Below are 23461 nucleotides of genomic sequence, written 5' to 3'. Positions count from 1 at the left end.
TTTATTGTAATAATGTTTCTACTTCAGGGTCCATAGGGGGTCCACAGGGTTGACCTTGGGGTATAGGTTGGGAACCAAATCCGGGCACCACGCAGTTAAAGCTTTTAGCTCCCAGGATGCACTTGGGTCCACTCTCCCTATAACCCCACCCCCAGCCAGAGGCACCGCAGTTTAAGTTGGTGCCCGGCCGGAGTTGGGTCACCGTTTAGTGCAGTGGGGAGCTGATTAACAGCCCCTAAGCTATATATTTTTTCAAAGAACAGAGTTTTTTATTTTTTACTTTGGACTTTTAGAGCGGCAGCGTCAGATTGTCCATGGGACGTCTAAGCTGCCGCTCCGTCACCCCACCGGCGCTGAGACGCCAGTACAGATCTGTACAGTCTGTACTAGCCGGACTCTGCGGGCGCCCAGGACTGCTGCCGGATCCACGGGGAGCAGGTAAGGCGCGGGTCACCGCTTGCGGTGATCCGCGCATTTAATATGCAGTCCTGTGCCTCCGGTCTCTGGGGACAGACCGGAGGCGCCGGCGGTGGCGGCGGGCCCTCCCATACCCGTGTGTCCACTAGACCACCAGGGACTTACTGATCGGTGCAGGGAGCCGGCGTCCCGGGGGTTAACAGCCGGCCAGGGGAGGCAGCCTTCCCTGTTACAGCGGCTCCTCCCCTCAGCTCAGTGCGCCTTTCAGTAAGTATAGTCTGGCGTCGCTGAGCTGCTTCCTCCGCGGGCCACACTTCTTCTGAGGTCTCCAGCGGCCATTTTCTTGTGGTGCAGCAGAAATCTCTGGAGATGGCAGTGAGTCCAGTCCCCCTGCGTACCTCACCATCAGGTCAGTGTACACAGCGCTGTAGCCTTCCCAGACACTGAATCTGGGTAAGTTGAATGCAGTGTAATAGTGCAGTATATTATATGACATGTTTATGTATATATCTGCATGGTATGTGACTTATGCTAGTGCTGACTGTCTGTACTTAATTCTCTCACCTGTCAGTGTATATCTATCCCTTTTCTTTATCTGCCCTAATACAGCTGTACTTAGGGTGGTTCTGAGACCTCACATTTATATACTCGTTAATATTTGTGAGGTTTGTCACATACTGTTGCGTGCTGCACGTTGCCACATTTTAGTTGGAACTCTGTGTTGCATACGCTGAAAATGGGTCCCTGCGGCTAATTTTGGCATCAGTCAGGACCAGTATAGCGCTGCTTGATATTTCCGCCAAGATTGGTCAGATATGTTTGACCAGGAGATAGAGCGTTATACTGCACCCATTTTTACTATCCTGCAAGTCATGTGCTGCAGGTGTTAGTGCGGAGGATTTGTTTCATAAAGGGTTCTGTGTGTGGCGTCATCTGGTGCCGGCCCCTTTCACGACCCCCTTGGGCGGTTTGTTTTCTCGGGATCCTCTCAATTGTGGATCGCCGGGCGGGCCCCATTGTTGTACCTCACTTGGGGTTACTTCACCATACTGCCCTTTTCATCTCAGGGTATCTCGCAGTTTCTTGCACTCTTCCCCTGTGACACAGACTACCGCTCCCTGCAGGGTTTTTTCGCAGAATATGAATTCCCCCTGGTGCCACAACAGTCTGTCATTCCCCTTGCAGGGATTACCACAGCCACCCTGGGTGGATGTCGTTTTCTACGAAACGCAAAGTGGCGTGGTTGACGCCCTGTGGTTACTTCCCAGTTGGCTCTGCCGTGAACTGGATACTGTTTTGGGCTCTTTCCCTCTTACACGGGGGGAAGCCTATTTCAGGTATTATTATCCCTGCTTTGGGGCTGGAAGCAGGTCCATTCTGGTTAGAGTGAATGTTGACCTGCACTTGTATCATACACCCTCAGTCTTACGTGCCTTCGGGTTCCCTGTTGCTGACTAGCGGGTGGATCGCATGGCGGGACTCTGGCTGTTGCCAGATACGAGGTATTGCAACAGTGTTTGGCCTCCTGTCCCAAATTCCCTGAGGGTCATCACGAGTTCCTCCTGGGGTGGATGGGCGTGTTACTCGTCTGATTTCAGACGTTGACGCCTCCCATTCCTGCGTGGTCGGATTCTTCGGATCCGTAGGGGGTAACTCTGCCTGAAGTCAGTATACTCGCTTTCAGGGCTTGTTACCCATCCTACCATGGTTATAGCATGGTTGGTTAATACTCTTGCATACTGAGCTGATGCATTTGTAATGTTTTTTCCCCTCCAACACGTCTGGGGTTCAAATGTATTTGGTCGCTCACGTAATATATGCAGTTGTCGTAGGTGGAAATGCCTATATTGGATATCAGTCTCCTAACTTTCAGAGTTCCGGCTGCAACTGTATCCTCCGTAATACCCTATGGCTGCGCTCTGGGAATGCAGAGGTGCAGATACCATCTATAGGGTAGATCTTGTTTGGTCCTGACCTTGACAGGATTGTAGTAACATTGGCAGTATTACTAACGACAAGTTTACCGCCTTCAGCTATGCCCACTACAAGGCCTCAGACTAAGTCTGTTAAGTCTTTTTGTCCTCTGGGTCAGCCTAAAGGTCTGTTTCTTCATAGACTGTCGGCCTCTACGAGGGCCGACATATCCAGTACCGAGCAGGCCTGGACTGCCAGCCGATCCTGCTTCTGAACCTACGGATATCTCTTCAGCCTGACGAGACAGGCCTACCACTGGGAAATGGCGATTTTCTCAGTTCGCCCGGTACTAGTGTCAAGTTGCCGCGGCTACGTGGGTAGGAGGGTACGCCCTCTCTTTGCTCAGGCGGACTCTTTCCAGGTGATGGTACGCAGGCCCTTATTGAGACCCGAACAGGGCCTTACAAATCCAGAAAGCTATACAGTTGTTGCGGTAAGCGGAGCTCATTAGGCCATCCCCATTTTCTCAGCGAGGGACTGGTTGTTCTGCTTTCTTTCTGGTGCGGTGGCTGAATGGTCCTCTTTGGCCTATTCTCTGTCTCACTTCCCTGAACCAGTTCCTAAAGCTACCTGGGCTCAGGAGGCAATCCCTAGGCTCCATCATACTATGTTTGGAACCTGGGGACTTTATGGTATCACTAGATATACAGGACGCGTGCCTACGGGTACTTACAGAGACCTTGCCTCAGCATGGACTGAGGTTTGCTGTATCACAGCACTTACAATTTTTCGGGCTCTGCCTGTTGGGACTGTCCTCAGCCCCACAGGGGTACACCAGCGTTTTGGATTTTCTGACAGTTCTCCTGTTCAGTATATCCCAATGCTCCTGTACCTGGACGGCCTCCTGCTCTTAGCAGGATCGCCGGGGTTCTCTACAGCCAGGTCAGGATGACTGTGGCTTCTTCAGGGTGCAGATGTATAATCAACGGGGAAAAAGTCCTCCCTGCATCCCTCTCTGGGTATTCTTCACCTAGGAGCCCTGCTGGATTCTCAGAATCTGAGAATTCTTCTGGCGTAAGACGGCATCTCCACTCTTCCATTAGGAGTACATGGATGTCTACGCAGTCGACATTTGTCTTTACACTCTGGGATGCATGGTCCACTATTCAGTGTCTGCCTTTGGAAGGGTGGAATGGGCTTAGTTCCATTCCAGGCCTTTCCATAATTGGCGTATCTCCAGATGGAACAAGTTTTTTCTGTCGGATCACTGTTCAAACGATGATGCTCTCTCCAGAGGCAAGTCGGTCCCTTTCCGGGTGGCTATGGTCATCTCGTTCTTGGCTACGGACAGTGTCTGGTTCGCATCCATTTCAGTGCAGTTGGACGTCTGTCGATTCCACCCTGTCAATTAACTTGTTGGAACTTTAACCTGTCTTGGGCCTTCACTCTGGCATAACTCTTGTTTCCCGGTGAACCTGAAAAAGTTCAGTCCAGCAGGGTCAGGGCAGTGGCTTCCTTTTTAGCAACACTGTTCGTTGGGTGGCAATGACAGGTATGTCACACATTCGGTCATAGTCCGAGTGTCTCCTCCCGACCATCTCGGCAGCGTTCATATTAAGTCCTCAGCCATCAGAAGTGCATCCCGGGGACTAGTCTCTTCCCCAAGAGAGGTTTCATCTCCTGGTGAGCAGGGGGGCCCCCCTGAGGTGACCCTCCTGGCCTTCTGACTTTATCCGGTCTCCCTTCTTCCTCGTGGGAAGTGTTTCAATCGAGACGGAGATGCTTTCTTGCTGGTGGCTCCTGATTGCCCCAGATGTCAGGGGTACTTGGATTATCAGAGTCTCTCCATCGATACTCCATTCCTGCTGCTTCACTGCCCGGACCTGTTATCTCAGGGTCCTTGGTTTTGCCTTGGACCTGGGTCGCTTGTCTTTCACTGCGTCCCCTACAGTGGTCTTACGGCTTCCCTGGCTTTGTATTCGTTGGAATGATTAGAGCACATGGATCAGCTTTTGCTGGGACCTACCACAAACTGTGGCAATCATAATTTTTATGGTATTGTACCTGTCGATACAATCCTCCGGTGTCCAGGATTTCCTGATATTCTGGCATTCCTTCCGGCTGGCTTGGGTTGCACCCTCGGCCTGGCCTTCCTGTCAGTGCGGATCTCTACACTGTCAGTATAATTAAGATATGAAATTGCTCCGCTCTGGTATCCTGTTCATCCTTTGGAGTGTTTTCTGGATTATTCCTCCATTTGTCCTCCCTAGGGACTCCTTGGGAGTTAGTAGTGGTTCTTCGTTCCCTCCGGGGACGGTCTATGGAACCGCTGGTTGTGATAACCATTACATGGTCTATTGCTTAGGCTCTCTCTTTCTCTCAGGGAGTTTATATCACCCAGGTGAGTGTCGGAATTGGGAGCGTTTTCATGTGGCTCCCTCTTCTGGAGGGCATCATGTCAGGGTGTGAGTTGCTCTCACCCTGTGTTTCTTTTTAGTGATTTTTAGGTTCCATATTATTCTGGAACTTATGGTACGACCATTCAGTCCCCAGTCCTCTCGGCTGGTGTGGCCTCATTGACTGTGGTCCGGCCTCTGTGGATTTATGTGATCCGTTGAGGTTCCTTACGGAAATCTGACTCCTTATTGGTGGTCTGAGATTTCTGGTTTTAACAGGAAAGGATGGCCGGCCTATAGCCAGATGTTGGCTGGATGGCCTCGTATGTCTTCTTCAGGGGCCTCCCTTGGGTAGGCCTTTCTGTTGTTGATGCTTGTTTTTTCTCGGGCCATGTAACCCTCGTGGGCGGCTCGCTGTGGCGCCTTAGCTATGTTGCCTTACTAGGTGGCCACGTGGTCTTCTGTCCACACCTTTTTTAAGGTTCTAGGCATTGGTTTCCTTTGCCTCTCAGGATGCTTCCTTTTTGGCGACGGATTCTCCTCTCAGCACAGGAGTGTCCCCACCCTTGGTTGAACTGCTTTGGGACATCCCCAAGGTCAACCCTGTGGACCCCCTATGAACCCTGAAGTAGAGATATGGTAAGAACTTACCTTTGTTATCTCTGTTTCTACGAAGTCCATAGGGTCCACAGGGCGCCCGCCCTGACGCACCTGGCTTCATATGGGCTGTGTGGCTGGTCACCGGTTTTCCGTCTCCCATTTCTGTGAGTATGGTTATTGAGTGTTCCAGTTTTCTCTCTCTTTTTCTCTCCTCCTCCGGCCTTTGGCTACTTACAAACTGAGGTGCCTCTGGCTGGGGGTGGGGTTATAGGGAGAGTGGACCCAAGTGCATCCTGGGAGCTAAAAGCTTTCACTGCGTGGTGCTCGGATTTGGTTCCCAACCTATACCCCAAGGTCAACCCTGTGGACCCTATGGACTTCGTAGAAACAGAGATAACAAAGGTAAGTTCTTACCATATCTCTTGTTATCTAAAGCAATGACTCTTAAAAGTATAGGTTTAAAAGTTTACACAGTGATGCAGCCATATCCCTATTGTTTTGGAAACCAGGGTCAATAGATATTGCTTGACATAGTGATTTGTATGTGCTTGCTTTGCATATGCATGTGATACACAGGAAGTAGTTCTCCCTGCTTACAGGTGCTTGCTGTCACCACAGGCCATCCCTCTACCATGGACTTCTCAAGGTTCCTAGCCGATGACTTTGAGGTGAAAGAGTGGGTGAATACTGCGTTTAAGTCTGTGCAGAAAGACACCCCGGGGAAAGTGGACGCACATGCTGCAACCTTGGTTATGAAACTGCAGTTATTCATCCAGGAGGTGAACAACTCTGTGGAAGGTATTAAAGATTAGAATTTACCCAAAAGAAACCTCTCTCTTATTTGTGTAGAAGTGCGTTAGTGACCGCCATGTTTCCCCACAGAAAGTAGTCACCAGGCCCTGCAGAACATGCCCCGTGTGCTGCGTGACGTGGAGGCTCTGAGGCAAGAAGCAACATTCTTGAAAGAGCAAATGATTCTGGTCAAGGAAGACATCAAGAAGTTTGAGCAGGACACAGCTCAGTCTATGCAGGTGAGCAGCCACATCCCAGACTCAGGCATGAAATCTCTGTGTTCCTCGTAACATGTCTGTTCTCTGTCCAGGTTCTGGTGGAGATGGATAAGGTGAAGTCCCGCATGCAGCTGGCTTCAGAGTCCCTTCAGGAAGCTGATAAGTGGAGTACACTCAGTGCAGACATTGAGGAAACCCTCAAATCACAGGTAGGTTCATTGTTGGGGTTTGCTCTAGGCTAGCTCTGGAGCTTGCCTCATTGCCCTCATCTAAGATATACACACACTGCCCACATGTGTCACATTGTTTAATTAGAATGTGTGCTATGGTGGAACACCTACACACCTTTCAGTCCCGTCCCCCATACTTACCGTGTTCCCAGCAGTGGTATGTATATATGTGTGTCTGGGCTCTAACTAGACAGGTAACTCCCTCTCTACATGTGGCAGGGCCTACTGCCTTACCACATATATAGTAAATACCAATGTCACAGTGTCTCGGAACAAAACCTCAATGTCTGTTCTCCCCAAGGTGTGTGAGACACTGCATCAAAACTCTACACAGCTCTTATGAGCCACTTCCAGGTGTAATCATTACTTAGGCTGCTCTCAGGCTGAAAAGCCCAACACCTGAAGCGGCCTTGTGGATGGAGCCCTCCCTTCTCTCTCACACCCACACCCCCAGGACCCATTATCCGGCTTTTACCTAAAGCCGACACTCAGATCTGTTTGTAAAACCGACTCTTCCTGGGGGTTAAGATACATATTACAGGAATCTGGGACACATATACATGCCATCCCTAACTTCTCCAGTGCTTCTATCACTATATATATATATATATATATATATATATATATATATACACACGGTATACAGTATACACAGACACCTCAGTGTCTGCCTTCTGCTCTGTCCCACCCCCTGGTTCAGTCCCGTCCCCATACTTACTGTGTTCTTACCGGCGGTCCTGGTCCTCCTCCTCCTCCTCTCCTGCTAGGCTCGGGTCTGTCCTGTCTCCCTAACAGTGTAGCATGAGGTTAAACCATCAGTGAAAAAACTTCTGTGAGGAACATAAAACAATTTGTCACTTTTACAAGGTATAATGAAGAATTTCAGATACACGAAATTTTGCATGCACACTACACTGAAATGCCAAAAGTCATGGGACAGATGCCTAGTATCGTGTAGGGCCTCCTCTAAACCGGCAAAATGGAGATAGTAGTAAGATACTTCAGATTTATACTCAATGTTAATATAGAGCAGTTTCGAATATCACATGGTCATCAAGCAATGCAACGTACTTATGGAACCACCACCAGCGTGCACAATGCCTTGTTGACAACTGGGATCCATGGCCTCATGGGGTCTGTGCCACACCCGAACCCTACCATCAGCCCGAAACAGCTGGACCCATGACTCATTGGACCATGCCACATGTTGCCAGTCCTCTGAGGTCCAGTTAGCGACGTCACAAGCCCTGGTGAGGCGATGTGTCCGGTGTAGTAGTGTTAACAGGGGCACTCTGGTGGGTCTCCTGATCCCATATCCCATGGAAGCTAAAGAACGCTGCACTGACCTGCTGGATATGCGTCTGGCCCCTCCTGCATTGAATGTGGATGTGATTTGAGACATTGTCGCTTATCTGTTACCCAGGACATTTCTGACAAAGCACTGCTGGTCATGGTCATTATGTACCCGTGTTCAGCTACTGCACTGTCCATGGCGGGCGGTAATGCCTTCCATGAGGTATTCCCTGTACACACGTGACACTGTAGATTGAGGAATGTTGAATGCCCACATAACATCGGAAATGGAATGTCTTATCTGTCAAGCACCCACTGCCCCATTTGAACTCGATAATTCACATCGCCCTGCCATGAGCAGCCTAGCCAAACTGACTCACAAAATGTCAGATTACAGCTGATGTAGGTACGGGCATTACCAAGATGTCACAGTACAGCGACACCACCTACCATCACCTTTACATACTGCTATCCCATGACTTTTGGCACTGCAGTGTATATGGAATACCAAAATCACATGCACTCTTTACTTATAACGTAACCTAATGTTGTGGATCTGTGAGTACACTAGAGTCTTCCTTTACTCCCGCATCTAATATATGTATTTTTTTGTTTAACTGTGAAACAATAGGCGATGTAGTCAGATGCTTAATATACACGCATAGGTTTGAGGAGAGTTTCTCATTTACAGAACATCAGTGTAATCTCTGAGAAGCTGACCAGTATGCAGGTGAGCCTTGCAATGCTGGTGGATACTCCGGATTACTCCGAGAAATGTGTGTACCTAGAGGCTCTGAAGAATCGATTGGAAGCTATGTGCAGTCCACAGATAGTTGCAGCTTTCAACAGCCAATCTACAGGTAAGAACATAACGTGTACAGTACATAGCTGGGCTGACATGTCATTCTACTAAAATAGCATATGTTACTGGCTAAATTGTATGGACCAGAAACACATTTTTTATTTCTTGTATGTTAATTTAGATAAATGTCTGTGATTCATTTGTTTGACGGGGTTTCCATTACAGCTCCTACAGCTTGATGCAACTTATACCCTATATAGATATCTGTATTATTATCATCATTTAATCATAGGGTGCCACAGAGTTACCCAATCCATAAAGAGCAATGATACAAAACGGTACACAAAGTGACACAATTACATGTGTAATATAATTACATTAGTGGGCATAGTTACATCCATATGGCTACAGTATTGGCTTACTTAGTGATATTAATAGGGGAGGGATGAAACTAGAGGAGGGGGCCTGCTCATGTGAGCTTACATTCTAAAAAGGAGGGGTAAGAGTAGGGAGAACAGGGGGGCTAATGAGGTAGGAAGGAAAGTAGGGATGAGGCAAAGGGACAGTAGGTTAGAGCGAATAGGTGTTACTCTGATTTCAACTCCTAGGGGCTATTCCATACGAGCGGTTCTAGGCAATTTTTTATATCCACCAGACAGAGATGAAGTTGCTCTATATGCCACCTACTGTAGTAGTGTTATACACTGCTCAGTGATTGCTGCATACAATGGAAGCTGCATCACTCTGATCAGTGGATCCCTATGTGGTGCTACAGATGTGTCCTCATACACCTCACGTCAATATGTCATACGGCGCAGGACACCCGGCGTTACAGAGCCACACCGAGTGGAGTAGCGTAGCGTCTTTTTCTTTTAATTGTGCATGTTATTCGCATCGCAGGCGCAGCGTAACACCCCTCACAGTGTACTATAGACGCTGGGCTGCAACTTTCACTGCACAGGAAATAGTCTGAAACACGTCGCAGATGAAGCGAAACGGACTTAGTGTGAGAATAGCCGCGGCTGCTGCATCGCAGCACTTTGTATACAGACTCCGTCGCACACAGATATACAGATGTCACACATTAAACTAATCAGTGTAATCTAGCAGATTAGTTTTGTTACTTACCAGTTGTTTTATTTGTGCAAAAAATGATTCATATTTTCAGTGAAAGAGACGCTCGGTGCGGGCAAGTCGCCATGGTCATGCTATGCCGAGAAGGGCTGTTTGGCGCGAATGTAGCCACCGTGTATGACGATGTATCTGTATTTCTCCATTTTGTTCTGTAAAGCAAATAATTATGTTTTGTGGGTGGTCTTACATGGCAATGGTATATGGTTTGTTATCTTTATATGACTACTGGATAATGTATATAAAGCCAGTGAGAGTAGAAGTAATACCCGACGAGCTTATTAGAAGAACGCAGACATGATGTATGGTAGCCTCACATTTGCTGCTTCTGGGGATTACAGCAGTTTAGAGGTTGGACAGGATTTTATTATGTGAACCTACTGCACAAAACGTACTATCCTGTGCGTTACTGCCCTGTGCCTCTATAGTCATACACTGACTGAATATGTTATCATATGATGAGGTATTTGAAAAAAAGGTAACTTGTAGCCATAAATGCCAACTTTTGTGGGTTCCGGCTTTAGGTTTGCCAAATTAGCCTGTTATAAAATGACACCATTTATGAGAGAAGAGTATATTAGGATTCTTGACACAGAATCCTGAGTGTAAATAAAGCTCACTGCTTGGTCTTGTAGCACAGGGCGCTCCCTGTATGAGAGCTGTAATATTGGCTGCTATGCTGGTAGAAGCCTTAGCTAATGTTGCTGTCCTTCATGCTGTGTCTGAGCTTCTTCTCAAAGCCAAACCGTAACATTTTGCAGTCATGAGCTCAAAAAAATGAAAGCAAGATACTTCCCAACTCAGGGTACGTATTCCAGAGCCAGAATTCACTGTCTGCTACTGAGAAATGAAAAAGTCACAAAAGAAAGATTTAGGGGCCTATTCATGATGTTAATTATCGACCCCGATAATTAACATTCTAACTTGCTGCCGGAGTGGTGACAGCTGATGCTAAATCATCTGTCCCCGCGAGCGGCTTCACTGCTCCTTTTCGGAGCAGTGACGGGACTGCACATGCGCACAATAGCCCCGACGTCCGGTGGAATGAGCCAGACAGGGGCGGAGGGATCCGAAAGGGCCTCCATCTTCGCAGCACGGGTTGCAAGCCCGGAGCAGGAGCATTTGCCATCTGAAGATGGCAAATGCTCCTGCAGTCAAGCTCCAAAAATATGATATTTTCGGAGCTTGTAGAATTCTGTCCCCATACTAGTGTATGGGGACAGCAGGCCATTCCGCCAAAGGAAGGTAAGTAGGAGATATCTGTGATACTAGTGTATGGGGACAGCAGGCCATTCCGCCAGAGGAAGGTAAGTAGGAGATATCTGTGATACTAGTGTATGGGGACAGCGGGCCATTCCGCCAGAGGAAGGTAAGTAGGAGATATCTGTGATACTAGAGTATGGGGACAGCAGGCCATTCCGCCAGAGGAAGGTAAGCAGGAGATATATGTGATACTGGTGTATGGGAACAGCGGGCCATTCCGCCAGAGGAAGGTAAGTAAGAGATATCTGTGATACTAGTGTATGGGGACAGCAGGCCATTCCGCCAGAGAAAGGTAAGCAGGAGATATATGTGATACTAGTGTATGGGAACAGCAGGCCATTCCGCCAGAGGAAGGTAAGTAGGAGATATCTGTGATACTAGTGTATGGGGACAGCAGTCCATTCCGCCAGAGGAAGGTAAGTAGGAGATATCTGTGATACTAGTGTATGGGCACTGGCATTCCAAATGCACCAGATACCTACAAAAGTGTTCAAGAATTGCAGAGCGTCAGTGGAGAAAGTCACGCTCTAAGGCTGACTTCCTCCATTTCAAATTTATTCTCTCTTCCTACAGTGCTGCCTTGTCTCTCTCCAAACAAACATATTTCAAGAACCTCATCTCCTCCCAGTCCTCAAACCCCCGGCGTCTCTTTGCCACTTTCAACTCCCTACTCTGCCCTTCCCCTCCTTGCCTTCCCTCCTCGCTCTCTGCCCTCGACTTTGCCACCTACTTTACATCTAAAATTTACTCCATACGTGAGGACATCATATCCCATCTGACCCTCAGCACTCCTCCCCCTCCTTGCCCTTACCACCCCTCCCCTTCTGTCTCACCAACTCTGACATCCTTCTCCCCTGCTTCTGGAGAGGAAGTCATGGCCCTCATCCGGTCCTCCCCCCCTTCCACCTCCACTCTTGACCCTATCCCTTCCCGTCTCCTCTCCCACCTGTCTCCTTCTGCCTGTTCCCATCTGGCTCACCTCCTTAATCTCTCCCTATCATCTGGCACTGTCCCTTCTGCATTCAAACATGCTCTTGTCTCCCCCATTCTTAAAAAACCTACCCTTGATCCTAACATACTTTCCAACTATCGACCCATCTCTCTTCTCCCTTTTGCTTCCAAACTCCTTGAGCGTATTGTCTACAACCGCCTTACCACCTTTCTTTCTTCCCACTCCCTCCTTGACTCATTTCAATCTGGCTTCCGATCTCTCCACTCCACTGAAACTGCCCTCACGAAAGTCAGCAACGACCTCCTTGCTGCCAAATCCAAGGGCCACTACTCTCTGCTCATTCTCCTTGACCTCTCTGCTGCATTTGACACTGTAGACCACCCTCTCCTCCTGCAAATCCTTTACTCTCTCGGTCTACGTGGCACTGCCCTCTCCTTGCTTTCCTCCTACCTCTCTGATCGTTCCTTCACTGTGTCCTCTCATGACTCCTCTTCCCCTCCACTTCCACTAAAGGTAGGAGTTCCCCAAGGTTCTGTTCTTGGACCTCTCCTTTTCTCCCTATATACATCCTCTTTGGGTGAACTCATTAACTCCTTTGACCTCCAATATCATCTCTATGCAGATGATACTCAAATTTACCTTTCCACCCCTGAGCTCACCCCTGAGCTCCTTAACCGTATCTCCAACTGTCTCTCTGCTGTCTCTTTGTGGATGTCCCAGCGCTTTCTTAAACTTAACATGTCTAAGACTGAGCTGATCATCTTCCCACCCTCTTCCACTACATCACTTTCCACAATTTCATTATCTATTGATGGCACAACTATCTCCTCTAGCCCCAAAGTGCGCTGTCTTGGAGTTATCCTAGACTCCTCCCTCTCGTTTAAACAGCACATTCAGCACCTCTCGCAGTCCTGCCGTTTTCACCTAAAAAATATCTCCAGGATTAGACCCTTCCTCACCCAGGATGCCACTAAAACCCTCATCCACTCCACTCATATCCAGATTGGACTACTGTAACCTTCTCCTAGCTGGCCTCCCAGTCTCTCACCTCTCTCCACTACAATCGGTTCTTAATGCTGCTGCTCGGCTCATCTTCCTCTCCAGACGTTCTACATCTGCTTCCCCTCTCCTTCAAGCCCTACACTGGCTCCCCTTCCCCTTCAGATGCTAATTCAAGGTTCTTACATTCGCCTACAAAGCCCTCACCTAATCCTCTCCCGCATACATTTCTGACCTTCTCTCCCTTCACACTCCCGCCCGCCCACTTCGCTCAACTAATGCATGCCGCCTCTCTTGCCAACTGATTACTTCCTCCCACTCCCGCATCCAAGATTTTGCCCGTGCTGCTCCCTACCTTTGGAATGCTCTCCCTCTCCCCATCAGACTCTCCACCTCTCTACAAATCTTCAAACGGGCTCTCAAGACCCACTACTTCATCAAGGCCTTCCAGCACTCATCCTAACCCACCTCATGCTCTTTCCTTCCCATCTTCCCCTTCTGTGTCACGCCTGTCTGTCTGCCCCTCCCCTTAGAATGTAAGCTCTCACGAGCAGGGACCTCTTCCTTCATGTGCTTCTCTTTACATTTTCTTCTACTCTCTACTCCCCATTAGGGCACCTAACACGGGACCGCCAATTCCCGGCAGCTTATTGTGAGTGCTTTAATCACTATTTCAGCAATGTATATAAGTTGTGTCCTTGTCCTGTACTGTAATGTACTGTATGTTACTTGTTTCTTGTTCACCCATTAGTTGTATGTACTATGTAAGGCGCTGCGGAACACTTGTGGCGCCATATAAATAAAGGATAATAATAATAATAATATGGGGACAGCAGGCCATTCCGCCAGAGAAAGGTAAGCAGGAGATATATGTGATACTAGTGTATGGGAACAGCGGGCCATTCCGCCAGAGGAAGGTAAGTAAGAGATATCTGTGATACTAGTGTATGGGGACAGCAGGCCATTCCGCCAGAGAAAGGTAAGCAGGAGATATATGTGATACTAGTGTATGGGAACAGTGGGCCATTCCGCCAGAGGAAGGTAAGTAGGAGATCTCTGTGATACTAGTGTATGGGGACAGCGGGCCATTCTGCAAAAGGAAGGTAAGTAGGAGATATCTGTGATACTAGTGTATGGGGACTGCGGGCCATTCTGCAAAAGGAAGGTAAGTAGGACATATCTGTGATACTAGTGTATGGGGACAGCGGGCCATTCTGACAGAGGAAGGTAAGTAGGAGATATCTGTGATACTAGTGTATGGGGACAGCGGGCCATTCTGCAAAAGGAAGGTAAGTAGGAGATATCTGTGATATCTTCTGCTTTACCTTCTTGATGAATGGCCCGATAACTTAATTTTTACAATTGCAGTTGAAAATGTGCGTTTTCACCTACTTTTGTAAAAATGAAGTGATGATGAATAGGCCCCTCTCTCTCTAACACTTGTTATCCCCTTTAGCACAGAACCTGTATCTGGTGACAGACCTGGCTAACCTCAGTTCACTCAGGCCCTTGAAATAGGGTCAGGAGCTATTATTATTATTAACTTTTATTTATAGACGCCACAAAGTGTACACAGCACTATACGCTGAAAACAAAATGATATAAATATTACAAAAATACAAAAGATATCCATACCCTAAATAAACCAAAGAGGGGGGTGTAGGAAACAGGCTCACTAAGGCTTGAAAAGTAAGCAAGATGGGTCTCACAGGATGGAGTAGGGTGCAAACAGCAATCGGTGAGTATGTACCCAATGGGTGGGCAGACAGGATCACCAGTGGGAAAAAAAGGAGACTGGAAGTGTAACTGTGAGAGAAGAAGGTAGGTGGGCAGTCAGAGGTGCTGAGTAGAATGTTATGATGGCTGATGGGCTTGTAGTAGAATTACAATGGCTGATAGGCATGTAGTCGAATTATGATGGCTGATAGGCTTGTAGTACAATTATGATGGCTGATAGGCATGTAGTAGACTGTTATGATGGCTGATAGGCTTGTAGTAGAATTATGATGGCTGATAGGCATGTAGTAGACTGTTATGATGGCTGATAGGCTTGTAGTAGAATTATGATGGCTGATAGGCTTGTAGTAAGAATTATGATGGCTGATAGGCTTGTAGTAGAATTATGATGGCTGATAGGTTTGAACAAAGTCGTTATGGCTTGTTTGAAAGAGTGGAGGCTGGCTGAAATTCTGATAGAGCGAGGGAGTGTATTCCAGAGTTGAGGGGCAGCACAGGAAAAATCTTGGATGCAGGGGCGGGAGGAGGAGATCAGGTTGGAAGTGAGGCAGTGGTCAGTGGAGGAGCGGAGAGGGCGGGAAGCATAGTGGATGGAGATGTAGGAGAGAGTGGTGGAATTTAGGGCTTATATGTGAGGGTGAGGAGATTAAACTGAACTCTGGTGGATGGGGAGCCAGTGACTCCAATTTTTTTCAGAGGGGGGGGGACTCACAGAGAGTGTAGAGACAGGTGAGGACACTGGGCTGGAGCATTCATGATAGATTGAAGTGGGGAGAGACGAGTGAGAGGAAGCCCAGAGAGGAGGGGATTACAGTAATCTAGGCCGGAAATAACAAGTTACATTAATGAGGCTTTTGGTGGCCAACATGGCGAGGAAGGGTCTTGTTCTAGAAATGTTGTAAAGATGGAAGCGGCAGGATTATGAGAGACTGAATGTGGGGAGTGAAAGAAAGGGAGGAATTAAGGATGATGCCCAGGCAGCGGATTTGTGGGACAGGTGAGTGTGGTGGGTTAGATGAGGTGGTCCTGGAGGAGGGGGAACACTATAAGTTTGGTTTTAGACAGAACCTTATAAGCTGGTTCATACATGTAGAAAGAAGAAGAAATAAGGTTGCCTTATACAGCAGGTGGGACACCGTACTCTCTGGGCTCAAGCCCACCTATATTCCCAGATCAGACAACTACATTCACACTCTCAACACTCAGGGACTCCTCACAGATACTATGTGCAAATATCAAACATTTATTTATAAAACACCATCTTACACCACAGTACATTATAAATGGAAACAAATTTAGTAATAAAACAATACTGGCTATTCACGCGAGATTAGATTTTCATAGGAAAATAGGAGGGTAATACAGTCTTAATTGCCACATACTGCATTTTGGCCCAGCCAGATAACAATGGAAGAAGTACTTAGGATAGCTATATGATGCACTCACACAGCAACATTGGTTTGGGGGTCACAAGGTTGTTTGAAGATAGAAGGGGAATAAAAGTAATGTTTGAGTGAACTGTGTGCCGGGGTAGTAATTAGGTAACGTCATCTAGGATGATCAAGGAAGGAGTTTGGGAATTTCATAAGCTTTATCAGGGTGGGTGTAGCCTGAAAATCTTTGTAATGAGTGTGGATGAAAGGCACAGAGCAGAAGGGTCAATTTGGGAAATATAAGGGAAGAAATGTACGTTGCTGCAGTTTTTATAATGATATTTGTGTCTGTAGCATTATTTTAACCGATGTAGGAACTGTCAGAGCAGGGCAGCTGTAGAGATGTGCTGATACTGGGTTGTGGGGGGTGAAAGTCTGGTTTGGGGAAGGCTAGTAAGAATGGAATTGCAATAGTCTATGCGGGAAATTAGTGCATGAGTTAAAGTATTTGCAGTATAATACATACATATGTATTCTGGTGATGTTTGTTAGATATAATTAATAAGCTTAGAACTGTCCCCAATGTTTATGCTGACACAGCGATATCAGCTCAGCTGCGAGCTTAGAGGGGTTTAATGTAGGGATGTGCAGGCTCGGATAGGTTCGAGTTTGCACGTGGAGTTCGGATTTTTCCCTCCAAAAAAACGGAACTCAGAACGAGGCAAAACGTCATCTTACATGGACGAACATCATCATTCCTGGTCTTTTGTCCAGGAATGATGATGTTCGTCCATGTAAGATGACGTTTTGCCTCGTTCTGAGTTCCGTTTTTTTGGAGGGAAAAATCCGAACTCCACGTGCAAACTCGAACCTATCCGAGCCTGCACATCCCTAGTTTAATGTCATGTCATCAGCAGAAATAGAGATGCAGGTAGGTGGTTTCTGTTGGCTCCTGAGATGATTGAGTTTATGGCAGCGCAGCCCTACACACTTCGTAAGAGGTCCAGATAGAAGAGATACATTTGTGTGTCATCCGTATGGCGATTATATTGGAGTCTGAAGCAACTTCTGGAGTAAACTCTTCATCACCAGTGTCACTTCCATGCGGTGTCCCACAGGGTTCTATACTATCTCCCACGCTTTTTGCAGTATACATGCTACCATTGGGTGAAATAATCAGACGTCATGGTCTGGTGTACCACTGCTATGCAGATGATACACAACTGTTACCTGTCCTTTGCTCGGGGTACAAAGGACCCAATAACAAACCTAAATGGCTGCCTAGCTGGGCTTCAGGAGTGGATGAGTGCCAGTTGGCTGAGACTGAACCCTGATAAAACAGAGGTTCTTATGATAGGTCACAAGTCAGGGCTACAGCATAGCCAACCAACAGGACTTACGCTTGGGGGTTCAGAATTACAATACACTAACCATGTGCGGAATCTTGGTGTTGTCCTGGATAGTGGCTTGACACTTAAACATCAGGTATCAGCCACAATCAAATCCTCATTCTTACATCTGAGGAACATAGCCAGAATCAAGCACTTAATTCCATCAGAAAATCTGCCTAAAGTCATACATGCATTTATATCATCACGCCTAGACTACTGCAACGCCCTCTACCTCGGTCTCCCAGAAAAAGAATTACACCGGTTGCAGATGGTACAAAACGCAGCTGCCAGGCTATTAACCAACCAGCCCCGTTCCAGCCACATAACACCCATTCTCTACTCCCTTCACTGGCTGCCTGTCAGATGGCGAATTGCTTTCAAGATTGGATTAATAACTTACAAAGCCCTTCGTGACCATGGCCCAGGGTACCTGAAGCAGCTTCTGATTCCTTACTGTCCCACTCGATTACTGCGATCCGTTGACGAAGGACTATTAACAGTACCTAGAATCTCCCGGAATTCGTCTGGGGGTCGAGCCTTCAGTTTTGTGGCTCCAACCTTGTGGAACTCACTTCCTTGCACAGTTCGAGAGGCCTCCACTCTAGAATCCTTCAAAAATAGACTCAAGACTCACCTATTCACCCAAGTGTTTCACTAATGTCCCTTGTTTAAGCTTATTTTGTATTTTGTACTGTAAATGTAAAGCACTTTGAGTCCTTTAGGAGAAAAGCGCTATATAAATAAAATTATTATTATTATTATTAACTCCCAAGAGAAATATAACTAGAAAAGAGCAGACAGGCTTGGGCAACTCCAGCTGTTACATAAAGCGGAGAGAAGATGGTTCCAGGGAAATGAACACCGAATCGCGATTATGAAAGCACGATAACAAACCGGACTGTACTTTCTATGAGAAGTGAGTGGTCAGTGGTGCCCAGTGCAGCCATGAGGTCCAAGAGAATTAGAGGCGAGAAGGGACCTTTGGATTTGGCATTGACCACCGCAGGCAGTGCGGTCTGAGAGGAGTGTTTACTGTTTATTGTTTTTTTGCATAACAACTGATGATCCGGGTCTGTTGTAGGGTGTGATTAGGATGTGGTACTGGCAGTTGTTGCAGAGAGATCTGTGGAACTGAGGTTTCTGTCTATATAAGAAGGCATAGTGGAGTGCAAAGGGGTGAAGTTGATGGAAGGGAGGTAAGGCTAAACATCAAAAGAGAGCATATATCAACCTACCCTAAACATCAACAGAGAGCATATATCAACCTACCCTAAACATCAACAGAGAGCATATATCAACCTAACCCTAAACATCAACAGAGATCATATATCAACCTAACCCTAAACATCAACAGAGAGCATATATCAACCTACCCTAAACATCAACAGAGAGCATATATCAACCTAACCCTAAACATCAACAGAGATCATATATCAACCTAACCCTAAACATCAACAGAGATCATATATCAACCTAACCCTAAACATCAACAGAGATCATATATCAACCTAACCCTAAACATCAACAGAGATCATATATCAACCTAACCCTAAACATCAAAAGAGAGCATATATCAACCTAACCCTAAACATCAACAGAGAGCATATATCAACCTAACCCTAAACATCAACAGAGAGCATATATCAACCTAACCCTAAACATCAACAGAGAGCATATATCAACCTAACCCTAAACATCAACAGAGAGCATATATCAACCTACCCTAAACATCAACAGAGAGCATATATCAACCTAACCCTAAATATCAACAGAGATCATATATCAACCTACCCTAAACATCAACAGAGAGCATATATCAACCTAACCCTAAACATCAACAGAGATCATATATCAACCTAACCCTAAACATCAACAGAGAGCATATATCAACCTAACCCTAAACATCAACAGAGAGCATATATCAACCTAACCCTAAACATCAACAGAGATCATATATCAACCTAACCCTAAACATCAACAGAGATCATATATCAACATTTTAACCATGTTGATCTAAATGCATGTCTACATATTGATTGTCAGCCAAATGACTGTCAATATTCAGAACCTGTCGACATTCTGAATGTCAACAAGTCGACCAGATACCTTAAAAAATGCTAAGAAAGCACATGTGGTTTATATGTGAGAAATATTTATGTACAATCCATTCTATTCTGTGTTTTTTTTTTAATGTTATTCATAGCACATTTATTGTTTTATATATAATATATATTATGGCACCCAAACATTTTATATGATGGCAAGTGTATAAGTTACAGATGGTTTGCTTTGCAATTGTCGCGGGTATAATTAACGCAGGAGTGCCTAGCTGGGAAATTAATGCAAAACACTGGTGTATTGCATACAGTTATTATACAAGCATGTATTCAATATACTCTCAATAAGCAGCTGGACAATGCTGGTTGATATCACATTTGTGCAGTAGAGGGCACTGTTGTTCTTAATAACATTGATGAACACCTTACACCTTTCATCGTGTATATAGAAGCAAGTTTGTCCAAACAGCTGTTGTTATCTACTCTAAAAATATATATATTTTTATTCATTGTTAAGCTTTTTGCCGGGTACACAGTATCTGTAAATAACTCAAATAGCAGGTTCCAAGATTTTACCCCAGACCTGTCAGTCTTATTTTGAAATATGTGCACTGTGTGCAGTCCTCTGGAATTTGAAGTCAATTTTGTTAAGTAAACTCACAGAGTAACGTTGGGTTCCGGACTATAGTAGACAGTAATTAGATAGACACCAGATGTTAGACAGGGACAAAAGTTAGACAAACTAAGTTCGACATGTAAGAAGGTCGACAGAGTCAAAAGTTCGACATGAAAATGGTCGACAACTTTTTATTTTTTTTCCGTTAGGGTTAGGCACTTACCCCCACAGTTAGGGTTAGGCACTTTCTCCCACAGTTAGGGTTAGGCATTTTCTCCCACAGTTAGGGTTAGGCACTTTCTCCCACAGTTAGGGTTAGGCACTTTCTCCCACAGTTAGGGTTAGGCATTTTCTCCCACAGTTAGGGTTAGGCACTTTCTCCCACAGTTAGGGTTAGGCACTTTCTCCCACAGTTAGGGTTAGGCACTTTCTCCCACAGTTAGGGTTAGGCACTTTCTCCCACAGTTAGGGTTAGGCACTTACCCCTACAGTTAGGGTTATGCACCTACCTCCACAGTTAGGGTTAGGCACTTAGTCCTACAGTTAGGGTTAGGCACTTACCTCCACAGTTAGGGTTAGGCACATTCTCCCACAGTTAGGGTTAGGCACTTTCTCCCACAGTTAGGGTTAGGCACTTTCTCCCACAGCTAGGGTTAGGCACTTTCTCCCACAGTTAGGGTTAGGCACTTATCTCCACAGTTAGGGTTAGGCACTTTCTCCCATAGTTAGGGTTAGGCACTTTCTCCCACAGTTAGGGTTAGGCACTTACCCCTACAGTTAGGGTTAGGCACTTACCCCCACGGTTAGGCACTTACCCCCACGGTTAGGGTTAGGCACTTGCCCCCACGGTTAGGCACTTGCCCCCACGGTTAGGGTTAGGCACTTGCCCCCACGGTTAGGGTTAGGCACTTGCCCCCACGGTTAGGGTTAGGCACTTGCCCCCACGGTTAGGGTTAGGCACTTACCCCCACGGTTAGGGTTAGGCACTTTCTCCCACAGTTAGGGTTAGGCACATTCTCCCACAGTTAGGGTTAGGCACATTCTCCCACAGTTAGGGTTAGGCACTTACCTCCACAGTTAGGGTTAGGCACTTGTCCCCACGGTTAGGGTTAGGCACTTGCCCCCACGGTTAGGGTTAGGCACTTGCCCCCACGGTTAGGGTTAGGCACTTGCCCCCACGGTTAGGCACTACCCCCACGGTTAGGGTTAGGCACTTGCCCCCACGGTTAGGGTTAGGCACTTGCCCCCACGGTTAGGGTTAGGCACTTACCCTCACGGTTAGGGTTAGGCACTTGCCCCCACGGTTAGGGTTAGGCACCAAGGGGAGGGTTAGTTTTAAGATTAGGGATAAAAAAAATAAAAAAATTGTCGACCATTTTCATGTCAAAATTTTAGCCCTATCGACCTTCTTACATGTCGAACTTTAGTGTGTCTGACTTTTGTTCCTGTCGACCTTTTGGGCCAAATGTAATAGGGTGAGAGTTTAGAAAATGTGAGTTTTCTCACTTTTTAAACTCGTTCAACGTAATAGAGTTCGAGAACAAAGCAACAGAGCAAACTCGCATGTTTTTCAGACTCCAAAAACTCTCACAATTTAAAATTTCTTTCCGATTTTTTCCCGTTTTGAACTTAAAACTTGACCAACGTGCTAAACTCTCACTTTTTCCAAACTCTCACCCTATTACATTTGTCACTTTGTCCCTGTCTAACTATTGACTGTCTAACATCTGGTGTCTATGTAGACATCTAACTGTCTATCTCTTATATCACACCCCACTCTTTCTGTCTGGATAATATAAATGTCCTGGGCTTGTGACTTAGGAATGCTGAGATCAGAGATGAAAGTACCCGCTGTTCTGCCTGTCAGTGAGCAACGAAGGGTTTGCTCTAGGCTATGCTGCAAAATTCAGGGGTAAATATAACAGCCTGCACAATGCAGGCATCAGCGAGTCTGTCTGATGTATTAAAGGGGCAATCATTTAAAAGGCAAAACCAGGCTGGTCGTCTATTTAAAACATCGGGGAAATTCGCCGAAGCCTGCATGGCGCAGGCTGTTACATTTACCCCTCATAGTTTGAATAGTTTTGAAGGACAATTTTCCTCTTTCTATGTCACAGAGCCATGTTGTCAAGTAACGTGAGACTGAGGAACATCCTCACAAGTGTTGGAATGTCACTAGACTGTTAAATGTATTTCTACTTCAGGGTCCATAGGGGTCCACAGGGTGACCTTGGGGGTATAGCTGGATCCTGGATCCTCGGGCACCACGGAGTTAAAGCTTTTAGCTGCTCCCAGGATGCACTTGGTTCCAACCTCCCCTATACCCCGCCCCCGAGCCACAGGCACCTCAGTTTTAGATGGTGCCCGGCCGGAGTCGGGTCACCCTGCGGGGGGGGCTGCAGGAGCAGCCCCCTAAAGCTTTTTATTTAACTAGGTTAAATTTATTTTTACACTAGTTTTGTTCTCCAGAGCGGCAGCGCTGGGCTGTCTGTACAGACGCCCACGCTGCCGCTCCTTCTCCCTGCTGGCGCCGCGACGCCAGCACTGAACTGGGGATCGCGGCGGGGGAAGCCAGAGTCTGTACTAGCCGGACTCTGGTTTCCCCCGGGACTGCTGCCGGAAGACGCCGGGGAGATCAGGTAAGCCGCGCACCGCTGATTAGCGGCGGTGCGCGGGTTCCTTTTAAATGCAGTCCCATGCCCCCGGTCTAGGGGACAGACCGGGGGCGCTAGCGGTGGCGGCGGGCTCCCCCTCCAGCGGAGGCATACCCTGCCAGACCACTAGACCACCAGGGTTAATATCGCGGCAAGCGGGATGCCGGCAACCCGGGGGTTAATATGCTAGCCAGGGGAGGAAGCCTTCCCTGTCAGCGGCTCCTCCCCTCAGCTCAGCGCGCCTTTCAGCTCGGAGTCTGGCGTCGCTGAGCTGCAGCTACTCGGCCACTCCTCCTCTGAGGTCTCCAGCGGCCATTTTCTCTGTGGCAGCGTGGATACTCTCAGGGAGCACGCGGACCGGTCCCCCTGTGTACCTCTCCCCCGACAAGGACAGTGTACACAGCGCTATAGCCCTCCCAGACACTGAATCTGGGAGGTTGATTGTAGTGGAAAGGTGCAGTGAGTATATCTTCCTGCATGGTATGTGACTTTTGCTAGTGCTGCCTGTCTGTGTCTTTTTTCTACTTACTGTCAGCCTGTACCTATCCCTTTCCTTCTCCTACAAGCCCTACAGGTGTGCGGGGGAAGGGTGTTTCTACTGACCTCACCTATATAGATCACGTATT

The 23461-nt window shown here is 47.1% G+C and overlaps 1 protein-coding gene across 3 annotated transcripts in view; it reads left to right on the top strand.

Moving 5' to 3' along the window:
- The window catches only part of COG7 (component of oligomeric golgi complex 7), a 100687-nt gene that overhangs the window by 1400 nt on the left and 75826 nt on the right, over positions 1 to 23461 (top strand). For all 3 annotated transcript variants that reach the window (XM_088452058.1, XM_088452061.1, XM_088452060.1), the window contains exons 2-5: positions 5946 to 6125; positions 6210 to 6358; positions 6430 to 6546; positions 8552 to 8720. In XM_088452058.1, coding sequence (XP_088308184.1) covers positions 5960 to 6125; positions 6210 to 6358; positions 6430 to 6546; positions 8552 to 8720 — 601 coding nt within the window. In that variant the 5' untranslated portion in view covers positions 5946 to 5959. The remainder of the gene's footprint in view (positions 1 to 5945; positions 6126 to 6209; positions 6359 to 6429; positions 6547 to 8551; positions 8721 to 23461) is intronic.

This window comes from Taudactylus pleione, unplaced genomic scaffold (assembly GCF_031769625.1).
Source record: "Taudactylus pleione unplaced genomic scaffold, aTauple2 ptg000032l, whole genome shotgun sequence".
In the NCBI taxonomy this organism is placed as follows: Eukaryota; Metazoa; Chordata; class Amphibia; order Anura; family Myobatrachidae; genus Taudactylus; species Taudactylus pleione.
This window is presented reverse-complemented; position numbering and strand designations above follow the sequence as displayed.